A 14,299-nucleotide genomic window follows, 5' to 3' on the forward strand; every position below is an offset into this window, starting at 1 on the left:
GCTAAAGCAAGGGGCCAGATTCCTTGCTGAGGTCAATTAGCATAGCACCATTAAACTAAATGGAATTATGTCTATTTACACCAGCTGAGGCTCTGACCTAATAACTTAAACATCCGATTTGGATGGAAGTTTGCAAGGTCTTGGAGAGACCAGAGAGACTGTGTGCTGCACCGATGACTTTGCAACAGCTAAGCTGCCAGTGAAAAGTCACAGAAACACAAAAGATGTATTTTCTTTTTCTTTCTTTCTTTCTTTCTTTCTTTCTTTCTTTCTTTCTTTCTTTCTTTCTTTCTTTGTGTGTTTTGTTTCGTTTTGTCTTAAAAAGAATTAGACTTCAATTTTATCATCAGCAACCCATGAGTTATAGTCCGTAACTAATCTATTCCCTTTTCCCTCCAGAAAGACATTGACTACACTCTGAAGCAGCATTCCCCAAATTTTGGAAAGTTGAGCCCTCCCCTGCCACCCCCATGAAAATGAAATCACTTGTGCACCCCCACCCTGCCCTGCCAGCTTTTAGATTTGTAATGAAATGAAATGAAATCGTGTCCTTACATTTTTATTTTAAGGAATGATTTCTATTCAATATTGAATGTTAAAGATCTTCATAACAGTATCAGCTCCCTCCATTCACACATACTTTCATGAGCAGTGAAATAGTGGTCACTGGCATCAGAGTTACAACCACTGAGATGAAAGGGATAGTTCACACCTTAGCACTATGATTTCAGGCTCTCTACAGACTCAGGCAGACATCACTGCACTGATCACATTATTAAACTTTTCCTCTCAAGAATAATACTGACTTTTCCAAAAATGAAAATGAGATGGAGAGCAATTGAGACAGAACTGTCTGGTTGCTCCCCCGGGCTTCATCTTCCCACCCCCGAGGGCAGGGCGACACCCTGCACTGATAGAAAGGGCTCTCAGACAGGGACCTTTCCCTTTATAGAACTTTGTGCACATAAATGGAAAGGGAATAAAGGAACTTTTTAAAATCACTCTCTGTGGCCATACTTTTGGTGTTCCCCCTCGCTGTGTGTTTTATACAAGGTTCAGTGGTTTTATTAATGGTGCTTGTTACATGAAATCACAAGCCACAACTTGATGCAAAACCTCAAACCACAAATGACGGTTTGTCATAACAGCATGCTAGATTTTTAAAAACCTTAACCGGGCTGAACCCAGAACCCCACCACTAATACACAGATCAGGTGTATCCGGTCACTCTCTCATACGCAAGACATGGTGTAGCCTGCCACTCCCACACACTGGACAAGTGGTATATGCTGTCACTATTACACTGTTGAGACATAGTATATCTCATCGCTGGTACACACTCGAGACCTGGTGTATCCCACCACTCCTACACACTCGAGACACAGTGTATCCAGCCATTCCTGCACACTCAAGACACAGTGTATCCAGCCACTCCTGCACACTCGAGACACAGTGTATCCCACCACTCCTACACACTCGAGACACGGTGTATCCCACCACTCCTACACACTTGAGACACGGTGTATCCCATCAGCCCTACACACTCAAGACATGGTGTATGCCATCAGCCCTACACACTCAAGACATGGTGTATCCCGTCACTCCTTTACACTCGAGACACAGTGTATCCCATCACTCCTACACACTCAAGACACAGTGTATTCCATCAGTCCTACACACTTGAGACACGGTGTATCCCATAACTCCTACAAACCCGAGACACAGTGTATCCCATCACTCCCACATGCTAGAGATTGGATGTATCCTGGCACTCCCATACATACAAGACATGCTGAATCCTGTTACTTGCACACCCTTGGGATGTGGTTAATTTCTTAACTTCCACTGCAGTGATGATGTATCCTAGCGCTCCCACATACTCAAGAATTTGTGTGTCTCATCAGTCTCACAGCCACTAGAAGGCTGTATCTCCTGCCTCCCATACACATAGCATGAGGGGAAGTTTAGATTTTCCCACTAGACATGTGGGCCCTCCCATTTCCTTGCCACACCCACAGCTGGGTCTCTACTTGGTCCCATGTCTCAGAGGCTTGGAAAATGCTAGTCCCATGTTTATAAGACATGGAACGTTCTATAACAGCCATGCACTGGAGGGGTGGGACCTATATAAACCCCTGGGCAGGAGAGGGGGATCATGCCTTACATCTGGGGTTGCCTCATTTCACACACACAGCTCCTGGGAAGGACACTGCTTACACAGAGCCATGGCTGCCTGCTGCCCAGTGCCCTTTGTTACTCTCCCGAGGACCATCTTAACCACATGGGAGCCCAGGCCTGTTAGGGCCCCAGTGAAGCCCAGGCCTGTCAGGGCCCCAGGGAAGAACAGGGAACCCCAGGAAAGCACATGGAGACTCAGTCACATTCCAAGGCCTAGGAAGGCATTTAGCAATGACCCTACCTGGCTACTGCGAGAAGGCCTAGAGATTCTTCAAGGCGGCTGGAATGCTCGGCTTGTGCCATGCAGACCAGGTGGATGCATGATGAGGCCTCATGGGCCTGCGCCCCATGCAGAGGACAGATGCTGTTTGGACCCACGGCAGAGGCCCATGGTTTGGGACTGACGGGCCAGGAGCCTAAGCCTAGCTTTGCAGGGTAGGGTGAGTTACACCGTAATTGTGCCTGTTCCCAGCAGTGCATGGAGCTATCACAGCCTGAGGCCTGGTTCTGGGACTCAGCCTGGCTTGCCAGGCTGGTGTCGAATTGTGCCAAGAGGAGTGGCACGTGGGGCACTGGCTCTGTGTGTGTGGGGGGGTGGGGCTGGTTAGTGTCTGTCAAAGAGAAGAGAAGCCTTTCGCTCATTTGTTGAAGCCTGTATGTTGGGTGCTGGGGGTTGGGGTCCAGGTCTTAGTTCCCTGTTCCCCAGGGGTGAGACGGCCTCAGTCAGCCCTTGTGTCCAGTCTCTGCTGCCCACACAACCTTGCCGCTGGCCAGGCCCCTCTGCTAGCACTTGCTGTCGTGCCTCTGTTGGAAGGAGCAGCAGCCACCATCAGTCCCTGCTGGGTCCTTTCCCCCAGCATCTCACCAGTGAAAATTACAGCAGCCCCCCAGGAAGGGGCCAGGTAATGCAAATGGACTGATATCATTTCCCAGGTGGCTCTCTGATGACCTGATCACCATCTCATGCACTCAGTCGGCAGATGCCACACCGCTCCTGCCTATCGCAGGGGCCAAGACCCAGCCTCGCATGCTCAAAAGCAATGAGTCAGGCTCCCCAATATCCTGAGACTGGCTGAAAAATCGTGAGATTTTCAAAAATTCTAAATTTGGCGATGGGGGCGGCGGATTTGCCTTCTCTTATTGCAGCCTTTAGGCCACATTCCTGTCATATTCTCCAGCTTTCCTCTTCAACCAGGAGGGCTAGAAATGTACTTTTAAAAAATGAAGGCTGAGAGGCTCAGCTATTCATAGATTCACAGATACTAAGGTCAGAAGGGACCATTATGATCATCTAGTCCGACAAGACTCCAGGAGCTGGGGCTTTGAGAAAAACACCAAATCTCAGGAGACACTTGATAAAATCATGGGAGTTGATAACAGTGAACACCCCAGAGGGGAATCAGAGGAACCCCCAGCATGGCTGTGACAGCTGAGCCCCTCCTCCCCCGCCCCATAGTCTGGCTTCTCTAGCTTAGTCCCTCGCCCACTTCCCAGGCTGTCTGGTGGAGCCCATCTCAAGGGCTGGGTTGGGGTTCTTCAGTGGGGAATGCTGTGTGCTCTTCGAAGGTGGCAACAGCAGGTGAGGGCCATGCGAGCTCTGGAGGGAACAGGGCTATGACTCTGGAGAGTGGGCGACAGGTAATAGCCCTGTGGCTTGAGACACTGCTCTCAGGCTCTTGCCTGGGGAGGGAGCTCCCTGACTGAATTTACGGTTCCCAAAGCAGAGAGGTCTGATGAGCAAACTTCGCTCTTTCCCCCACCACGTGCACCTCAGCCCCTGTGAGAACACTTCCTGGACCGTTGAGCAGTCTGCCATGAAGCTCATTCCCTCCCCTGGCTTTAGCTGGGGTTGCCAGCGCCCTGTCTAGCGCAGCCGCTCAGGTTCTGAGCTGTAATGATTCAGATTCTGGGTGGCTGGTTTGTGGGAATGAGGCTGCTCAGCTACTTGTGGCCTACAAGAAAGAGGCCCCTTGGCCAAGTCACCTGTGATCATAGCAATGTTTCTATCTCCAAATGCTCCCCGGGCCTTGGCGCTGGGGCAGGTTGACTGGTCAGAGAGCAGGAAAGGCATGACAGCAGCATGGAGGACCAGGACACTCTTACCCCTGTCACCTGGCTCGCCAAGGCCCTGCTCTGCCCATCAGTCCCTGGCACAGGGAAGATACACAAGGATGGTTTCCTTGCACTGAGCATCTCAACGGATGGGTTATTGTCCTGGCTCCAGTCTGAGACTTTACAGCCTTTCTTGGAACCATGCATGAGCACTGCAAGTCACCTTGCAGCATTTGAATCTCTCTCCTTGGGTGTCAGTGGGCACTGGAGCCTATGAGCGGCTTCCCACCTGGCAGCTGGCTCCCCTTTGTACATGTATCACACAGGACAGTTCTCCTCCCAGATGAACATTGTCCTCCAAGGATAAAATCAGTGCAGGGCCCCAGCAGGCTGGGTGTGCAATACTGCCCTCCCTCCCCATCTCGCTGCGGGGAGGGCACATTCCTCTGGAGAGGAGCCGGGCTGGGTGGCTCCCCCATCTCCTCGCTCTCGCTGGACATTCCCCTGGGCTCTCATGGCTTGTTTGCTGCTGTGGGGCAGAGAAAGACCCCATGTCACCGCCTCCCATCCTCAGCCTAGGGTCATTCCCACAGGTCTGGCTCAGAACACCATGCAGGAGCCAAGGATGGGGGAACACAATGGAATCGTGGCCCCAGTTCTCGGGTAGGAAACGTAAGCAACAGAAAGGGCATCCCAGGCTGCCCAGGCCCATGGCAGCAGGCAGCCACCATGAGGGCTGATTTTATCCTTGGATGTAAACGGAACCAAAATGAAGAGCAGCAACAGAAAGAGCGACATTGACCCCACCCCAACATTCCAACCCAAGGAACCAAAGCAAAGAGCATCCACAAAACCAAAGCAAAGGGGCCAAAGGAAAGAAGGAAAGTGTCACTCACTCACTGGCTTGTCTGTGTGTTTAGTGCGAGTGTTGGTCACGGGTATGAAGGTACAAGCAAGCGAACAGGGGTGGGGCTTTCAATGTTTTTAGTAATAACGTTTTATACAAGTTCGAGAAGCATCATGAGTCAAGCCGGTCACTCTCTGGTCTCTGTCCCGCCATCCCTCTGTTCGTCCATCCATCCAGGGCACGAGAGAAAATCTGTTGGGTTGAGTGGGGTTTGTGGTCCGGTTTCCATTTCCGTCTGGGTTTGTTCGCTCCATTTCTCTTCTCTTCTCTCAACCCTGCACCCCTAGATGAAATATTCCTTTTTGTCATCGCCACTGGCCTGGCCTCCCTCTGCATTGATGATGGCAGTGTCAGCATCTGGGGCATCGTCTGATCCTTTGGCCTCGTGAGTCAGGTAGGTACCTGGCAAGGAGAGGGTTCTCATTATCATATGCCTAGTGGTTTAGGTGGCTCTTGGACTCTCTCTGCACCACCCAGGAGAGGGACTGTGTGGCAGGCAGGGGTCAAGGGGGATTCCGGGCTGAAGCTCACAGCTGGAGCTGGCCGGAAAATGGAATTTCCATCCTGCTGAAAATGTTGAGGTTTCAGAAAATATTTCCCCTGGGTGTAAGCTGAGAAGCAGAAACCTTGACATTTTGCATGGGCAGAAATGGAAACAATTGTGTTGTGGGAGAACTGAACCAGAGGTTTGCAGCTGGCTGGGAACTGCCTGGAACTGGCTCTTGTCCATCTCACCTGCAGGTGGGTGGCCAGGTTGCTGGCATTTCAATTTTCCCACCCAAAACTGCAATTTTGCAAAGAGGACATTGGAAAATCATTCCCGGCCAGCTGTATTCACAGTGCCTGTGCGGAGAGTGCTGCGGCCAGGTGCAGCCTGGAGCCCCGGGGTCTAGGTCAAGAGGCAAGTCTGACCCTGTGTAATCTCCGCCTCCTCCCAGCCCCACAGTGGGCACCTTATTCCTGCCAGCACCCTGCAGGCTGAAGCAACCTCACTCATCAGCCACAAGTTGAGCAGGGTGTGGGATCTTCAGGGCAGGGACCATGGCTGCCTCTGGGTCTGTGCAGCACCCAGCCCGTCACCGCCCCAGCTGCTTGGGACTCTGGGAGTTACAGCCACACAAATAATGACAACCAAGGGTGAGGTGACAGCCAGAGGAGCCAGAAGAGCACCTACCCAGAGGGTGTAGGACCAGCGGAAAGCAAAGAAGCCTCCACCCCACATGAACTTTAAACACCTGGCTCCTCAGTATGTAAGTATGTAAGTCATACCAACTCTGACTCCCTTACACTAGCTGGAGGTGCACCTAGCTCCACATGAACTTTAAACACCTGGCTCCTCAGTATGTAAGTATGTAAGTCATACCAACTCTGACTCCCTTACACTAGCTGGAGGTGCACCTAGCTCCAAAGGAGCTGAGGGGGTGGCCGTTTCCAACTTATACATCATCTCTGAAGCTGGCCTGGTGTCATAAGCACATAACAGCCATACCGGGTCAGACCAGTCCAGCTAGCCCAGAATCCTGTCTTCCAACAGTGGCTGATGCCAGAAGCTTCAGAGGGAATGAACAGATCAGGGTAATTGTTGAGTGACCCATCCCTGGTCATCCAGTCCTGGCTTCTGTCAGAGGCTCAGGGACACCCAGAGCAGAGGGTTGCATCCCTGACCATCTTGGCTAATAGCCAGTGATGGACCTATCCTCCATGAACATATCTAGCTTTTTTTTTTAACCCAGTTATACTTTTGGCCTTCACAACATCCCCTGGCAATGAGTTCCACAGGTTGACTGTGTGTTGTGTTAAGAGATACTTCCTTATGTTTGTTTTAAACCTGCTGCCTATTAATTTAATTGGGTGACTCCTAGTTCTTGTGTTATGTGAAGGGGTAAATCATAGAATCATAGAATATCAGGGTTGGAAGGGACCTCAGGAGGTCATCTAGTCCAACCCCCTGCTCAAAGCAGGACCTAATCGCCAATTAAATCATCCCAGCCAGGGCTCTGTCAAGCCTGACCTTAAAAACTTCTAAGGAAGGAGATTACACCACCTCCCTAGGGAACCCATTCCAGTGTTTCACCACCCTCCTAGTGAAAAAGTTTTTCCTAATATCCAACCTAAACCTCCCCCACTGCAACTTGAGACCATTACTCCTTGTCCTGTCATCTGCTATCACTGACAATAGTCTAGAACCATCCTCTTTGGAACCACCTCTCAGGTAGTTGAAAGCAGCTATCAAATTACCCCTCATTCTTCTCTTCCATAGACTAAACAATCCCAGTTCCCTCAGCCTCTCCTCATAACTCATGTGTTCCAGTCCCCTAAGCATTTTTGTTGCCCTTCACTGGACTCTCTCCAATTTTTCCACATTCTTCTTGTAGCGCGGGGCCCAAAACTGGACACAGTACTCCAGATGAGGCCTCACCAATGTCGAATAGAGGGGAACGATCACGTCCCTCGATCTGCTCGCTGTGCCCCTACTTATACATCCCAAAATGCCATTGGCCTTCTTGGCAACAAGGGCACACTGTTGACTAATATCCAGCTTCTCATCCACTGTAACCCCTAGGTCCTTTTCTGCAGAACTGCTGCCTAGCCATTCGGTCCCTAGTCTGTAGCAGTGCATTGGGTTCTTCTGTCCTAAGTGCAGGACCCTGCACTTATCCTTGTTGAACCTCATCAGATTTCTTTTGGCCCAATCCTCCAATTTGTCTAGGTCCCTCTGTATCCTATCCCTGCCCTCCAGCATATCTACCACTCCTCCTAGTTTAGTATCATCCGCAAATTTGTTAAGAGTGCAATCCACACCATCCTCCAGATCATTTATGAAGATATTGAACAAAACCGGCCCCAGGACCGACCCTTGGGGCACTCCACTTGATACCGGCTGCCAACTAGACATGGAGCCATTGATCACTACCAGTTGAGCCCAACAATCTAGCCAACTTTCTACCCACCTTATAGTGCATTCATCCAGCCCATACTTCTTTAACTTGCTGACAAGAATACTGTGGGAGACCGTGTCAAAAGCTTTGTTAAAGTCAAGAAACAATGCATCCACTGCTTTCCCTTCATCCACAGAACCAGTAATCTCATCATAGAAGGCGATTAGATTAGTCAGGCATGACCTTCCCTTGGTGAATCCATGCTGACTGTTCCTGATCACTTTCCTCTCATGTAAGTGCTTCAGGATTGATTCTTTGAGGACCTGCTCCATGATTTTTCCAGGGACTGAGGTGAGGCTGACTGGCCTGTAGTTCCCAGGATCCTCCTTCTTCCCTTTTTTAAAGATTGGCACTACATTAGCCTTTTTCCAGTCATCCGGGACTTCCCCCGTTCGCCACGAGTTTTCAAAGACAATGGCCAATGGCTCTGCAATCACAGCCGCCAACTCCTTTAGCACTATCGGATGCAACGCGTCCGGCCCCATGGACTTGTGCACGTCCAGCTTTTCTAAATAGTCCCTAACCACCTCTTTCTCCACAGAGGGCTGGCCATCTACTCCCCATGCTGTGATGCCCAGCGCAGCAGTCTGGGAGCTGACCTTGTTCGTGAAGACAGAGGCAAAAAAAGCATTGAGTACATTAGCTTTTTCCACATCCTCTGTCACTAGGTTGCCTCCCTCATTCAGTAAGGGGCCCACACTTTCCTTGGCTTTCTTCTTGTTGCCAACATACCTGAAGAAACCCTTCTTGTTACTCTTAACATCTCTTGCTAGCTGCAGCTCCAGGTGCGATTTGGTCCTCCTGATTTCATTCCTACATGCCCGAGCAATATTTTTATACTCTTCCCTGGTCATTTGTCCAATCTTCCACTTCTTGTAAGCTTCTTTTTTATGTTTAATAAAACTTCCCTATTCACTTTCTCCCCACCCGTCATTATTTATAGACCTCTACCATATCTTTCCTAAGATGAACAGTCCCAGTCTTTTTAATCTCTCCTAATACCCCAATCATTTTTGTTGACCTTGGTAATTTTTCCAATTCTAATTTTTGTTGAGATACCCTATGCAGTACTCACGGTGTGGGTTTAACATGGATTTATATAGTGACATGATATTTTATGATGTATTAACTATCCCTTTCCTAATGGTTCCTAACAATATGTGAGCTTTTTTGGCTGCCACTGCACATTGAGTGGATATTTTCACAGAACTATACACAATAACTCCAAGATCTCTTTCTTGAGTGGTAACAGCTAATGTAGACCCCATCATTTTGTATGAATAATTTGAATTATGTTTTCCAGCGTGCATTACTTTGCATTTATCAACACTGAATGTCATCTGCCATTTTGTTGCCCAGTCACTCAGTTTAGTAAGTTTGCTTTGTATTTCTTCAATGTCAGCTTTGCACTTAACTATCTTGAGTAATTTTGTTTCATCTACAAATGTTGCCACCTCACTATTCACCTCCCTTTCCAGATCATTGATGTATATGATGAACATCACAGGTTCCAGCATGTCACATGTATGTGTCTACTGCTGATGGTTAGATCTGATCATCCCTCTGCGTTTTACACACATATCTGCTGGACAGATGAAAAGTCAAGGGAGCGGAGAATACCCTGGTTGGGGCAGTGTGGATGGTGGATGGATGGTGCAGAGGTGGACAGATGGATAGATGGATAATATGTGGCCAATGAAAAATCTCTGCAGATGGTCAGAGATGGGAGGATGAGTGCCTAGGTGACCAGGAATAGATTGAATGTGATGCAGGATATTTAGGTGCATGAGTACTCAAGAAATGAACAGAAAACAATGACATGATGACACTAGACAGACAGGGTGTGAGAGAGAGGTCATGGAGAGTGACGGAGAAGGGAGGGATGCGATTTGGTAGCCTTCCCTATCCTGGGCTCAGGGAGGCGGAAGCTGATTGGTTACAAGAGTCTCGTGGGACTTGCTCCTGCTCTTGGGGGTCAGTGGGAGGCAATGCTCAAGCTGCCAGCCCCAAGGGAGGGAGAATGACCCACCAAGGATCCCCATGTGGTGCTGTGCAGATTTAATTTGATCTGCTTTTAGCTGCTGAGGTCAGGTTGTCACGGAGTCCCTGGGCGATGCTCTGGAACTGCTCCCTACGAAGCCAGTCAGGACTCTGGGGAAGTCTCCTTTCTGTGAGCAGACTGTCTGCAGGACACACAGCTCACACAGCTTTCACCTTCCTGGGTCTGACCTCGGAGCATTCAGCATCCTCTGCCCTTCCCTGCGCTTCCCACAGCGAGTCCACCCAGGCGGGGTCCTGGGGAAGCCAGAGGGTCCTGCACCCCAACTTCGCAGTCAGACGTGACTCTCTGCCAGCCAGTAAAACAGAAGGTTTATTAGACGACAGAAACATGGTCTAACACAGAGCTTGTAGGTACAGAGAACAGGACCCCTCAGCTGGGTCCATTTTGGGGGGCAGTGAGCCAGACAACCACGTCTGCCCTTCACTCCATGTCCCAGCCAGCCCCAAACTGAAACTCTCTCCAGCCCCTCCTCCTCAGGGCTTTGTCCCTTTCCCGGGCCAGGAGGTCACCTGATTCCTTTGTTCTCCAACCCTTTAGCTCTCACCTTGCAGGGGGGAAGCGCCCAGGCCACCAGTTGCCAGGAAAGAGGGTGTCAGCCATTCTCTGTGTCCAGACCCCTACACACACCTGCCCTCCAGGGCTCTGCAATGATCATAACCCTTACCCCACCACCTAGATACTTAAGAACTGCCTACGGGAAACTGAGGCACCCCCACACTATTCAGAGGAAACATTAAGAATAGTCCCACTTCGTCACATCTCTCCCCCCTTCGAGATCAAACTGAGCGGGGTCACTTTAGCCGGTGACCTGGGGAAGTTCAAAGCCACCAACGTTCCCATGGATGCCCCAGCATCTCTCCCATTCCTTGGTAGGAGTTACACCAGGCCCTTCCAGTTTCACGCCCTCCCTTAGGTCAGGGGTGGTTGATAGCACTCGCAGGCCGCATGTGGGAAGGTTTATGCAGCCCGTGCCCTTTGGCCACCCCAAAACCCCTGGGGGTCAAACTGGGATTGGGTCTTCTCCCCAACAAGCTGGCCAAACACTGCCACTTGGTTATAGGACTGTTCAACTTTCTTAACAGCTTTCACTTCATCTGAGACCTTCTCAAACCTATCCACACTGGGTCTTTCAACAGGAAAGTCAGTGGATCCATTCACAACAGAAAATTTCTGGCTGCTAGGAACTGAAACTTTCTTGATTAAATCACTTTCACACCCTTCAGTTGCAGTAAACTGCTTGCAAAGACTCCATGAGGATTCCTTTCCCTAGGGCTTTTCTATGCAACAATTCACCCCTCACAGAAATTCTGCTCTTACCCTCTTCACTTAGGGCTTGCTCTAGAGAAACACTTTCCTGAGCAACAACAGACACTTTCTGGGTCTCACTTACATCCAGAATTACCTCTGGCCCATTCGGCGGATTCCTACACAATGCCCTTTCAGGCCAATATACAGACTTCCTAGATAAAAGGTTAGAAGCATTCTCCTTCCCTTTGCCACACACAAGTTCAGGAATCTTCTCCTTCTTGCCACAGGTTTCCAAACCCTCAGTAGGTAACACAATCACATCACCTTCATGCTCTCCTTGTGTCGGGCTAGGATCTTACCGTGATTAGACAGAGTTGCTACAACCTTTCCCAACAACACACTAGCAACAAGCAAAATACAAGCACCAGAATTGTCTGGTCTCTGGGATTTTACATAGACACTAACTGGATGCGACCTAGTTACAGTGCCATTCTCCCGAGCAGACACAAACTTAGGACCATTCCCTTCCTGGGCTTTAGCTGAATCCAGAACAAACTCTGAGACAACTGCACTACCCTCAACTATCACAGGCTGAAAGGCCCCTTCTGTCTGCACCACAGACAAAAAAGATCCGGACACACTTTCTCCTTTCCCAGACACACAGCTTGGGATCTCATTCCCCTGGTCCCAGCACACAAGGCTGGTCACAGACAACTGCTTGGAGATCAGGGTAGCTCCCTCCATAGGCAAGTCAATACCCCTGATAGACACAGGCACATTTCCTTCACTGTCACAATTCTCCACCCAGGTAACAGGTAAGGTACAGGGACACTCATCTTCCACTCTCCTCGCCTTCCCACACTGCTGACTAGACATAGCCATCAGCTCACAAGGCTGCCTAGGCTCATCCAAACTTTCCTTACCAAGCACCTTGCCACTCCCAACAGATACCCTGCCCTGCCTGTGTCTCCCCCGACTCAGCTGGGGTCTCAGCTCCCACTGTGCTCAGCACTGCCCTTGCTGTCCCAGTGGGGGTAGGCAGCGAGCTCGCTGCTTACCTCACTGCATCAGAGCCAGCCTGAGCCCCCTCTCCACTGTGCAAGGGGGGCGGGGAGCATCTCTCTGTCCCATCCAGCCCCAGGGGTCTGGTTACAGGTAGGCAGGTAGCCTGAGCCTAGCCGCTCCTCCCCCCTGCCAGCCAGATCATCTGCATTTTCACTGACCATTTCCCTCTCCACCAATTGGTTCCCTGGATTCAAATTCAAACCCTTGGCAGTTACAGGAGCAGGGCCTGGATCCTGTCCCAAAGAGACACAGCCACCCCACAACAGGGTCTCGCAGCTGGTATCCTGGAGAACCCCAACGACCAGTCAGCCCCACCCCTCCTGGGTCTGCACAGGGATCTGGGCTATAGGCAGGGTGAGGGGCTTCGTCCCTGGGACCCTCACCCAGCTTACACAGCCCCTCAGCCTCTGAGGCACCACCCAGGGCCTGACAACAGTTCTCTCTGTCCCAGGATCTCGCCACCCCAGGAATGTCTCCCCATTGACCATCACCTTCTGCTCCCACTGGAGGTCCGAGGGGCCTGGCCCCAGGAAACTCCACACAGACATATAGGTTGGAGTCAGGAGTGGGAGCGTGTCCACCTCCCCACCCATCTGGCTGACGGATTCTATGGCCTGGGGACCCAGCAAGGGAGCTAGACACCGGGGCTTTTCCGCAGGGTCCCCCGGTTCAAATCGCCAGCCTGCTCAAAGGCAGTGAGGTGGGCATCCACATCCCCCCATCCTTAACCAGGGGCAGCAATTTAGTCTCGAGGTTCCCTGCGGAACTGGCATCCCGGGGTCTATCTCCACTCACCCCTGGGAGGTCCCCTATGCCTCTCTGCTCTACCATCGCCAGTTCATGCTGCTGCTGCTTCCACAGCTCTTTCTCAGACTCTCGCTGTCTCTCACAGTCCTCTTGCTCTCTCGGACTCAGCTCCAATCCCGTCCGTCTCCGATCTCCCGATGGGGAACCCGATCGTGAAGACCCTTGTCTGGTCGGGGACAGGAGTCTTGGCGAGGCCTGGCTCCCACTCCAGCTGCTCCCAGATCCTGCTATAGCCCCATTTGGGGTCAGGAATCTGTTCCTTAGAGCGGTCATCCTCCTCCAGCTGCACAATTAACTCTGCTTTGGTGAATTTTCTAATGCTCAACCCTTTCTTTCTGCACAGGGTTACAATGTCCTTCTTAAGGAGATGGTGACACGCCATCACTCCGCTCTTCCCAAGTTGTTGTGGACTCACAGGCCTGTGTGCTCTCAGCTCCCCACGGTTTCCAGGGAGAACTCCTAGTGTGCCAGCCATTCTCAAGGTCACCACCTCTTTGCCAGGGTCGAGCTGCAGACTCCTCCGCCCCGGGGTACCCTGTTACTGCAAAAGTCCTTCTCTCTGGTCACACACTCCTAGGGGTTAACCGCCCCCTGAAACTGTCTCTTTCTGAATCTTCAGCACGCCTGGTCCCCGTCAATCCCCCTTCATTTTACTGCTCCCCAGTCACTTACTGCAGGAAGCGCCATCCACGGGGTGCAGTAGATCCCACCGCTGCCACCAGTTGTCACGGAGTCCCTGGGCGATGCTCTGGAACTGCTCCCTACGAAGCCAGTCAGGATTCTGGGGAAGTCTCCTTTCTGTGAGCAGACTGTCTGCAGGTCACACAGCTCACACAGCTTCCACCTTCCTGGGTCTGACCTTGGAGCATTCAGCATCCTCTGCCCCTCCCTGCGCTTCCCACAGTGAGTCCACCCAGGCAGGCTCCTGGGGAAGCCAGAGGGTCCTGCACCCCAACTTCGCAGTCAGATGTGACTCTCCGCCAGCCAGTAAAACAGAAGCTTTATTAGACGACAGGAACATGGTCTAACACAGAGCTTGTA

General features: G+C 51.0%; 1 protein-coding gene across 2 annotated transcripts in view; it reads right to left on the reverse strand.

The window, feature by feature from the left end:
- Positions 1 to 229: 229 nt before the first annotated feature.
- The window catches only part of CADM3 (cell adhesion molecule 3), a 136,977-nt gene continuing 122,907 nt past the window's right edge, over positions 230 to 14,299 (reverse strand). For both annotated transcript variants that reach the window (XM_074938435.1, XM_074938434.1), the window contains one exon: positions 230 to 5,539. In XM_074938435.1, coding sequence (XP_074794536.1) covers positions 5,421 to 5,539 — 119 coding nt within the window. In that variant the 3' untranslated portion in view covers positions 230 to 5,420. The remainder of the gene's footprint in view (positions 5,540 to 14,299) is intronic.

Source organism: Natator depressus, chromosome 24 (assembly GCF_965152275.1).
Source record: "Natator depressus isolate rNatDep1 chromosome 24, rNatDep2.hap1, whole genome shotgun sequence".
Taxonomy (NCBI): Eukaryota; Metazoa; Chordata; order Testudines; family Cheloniidae; genus Natator; species Natator depressus.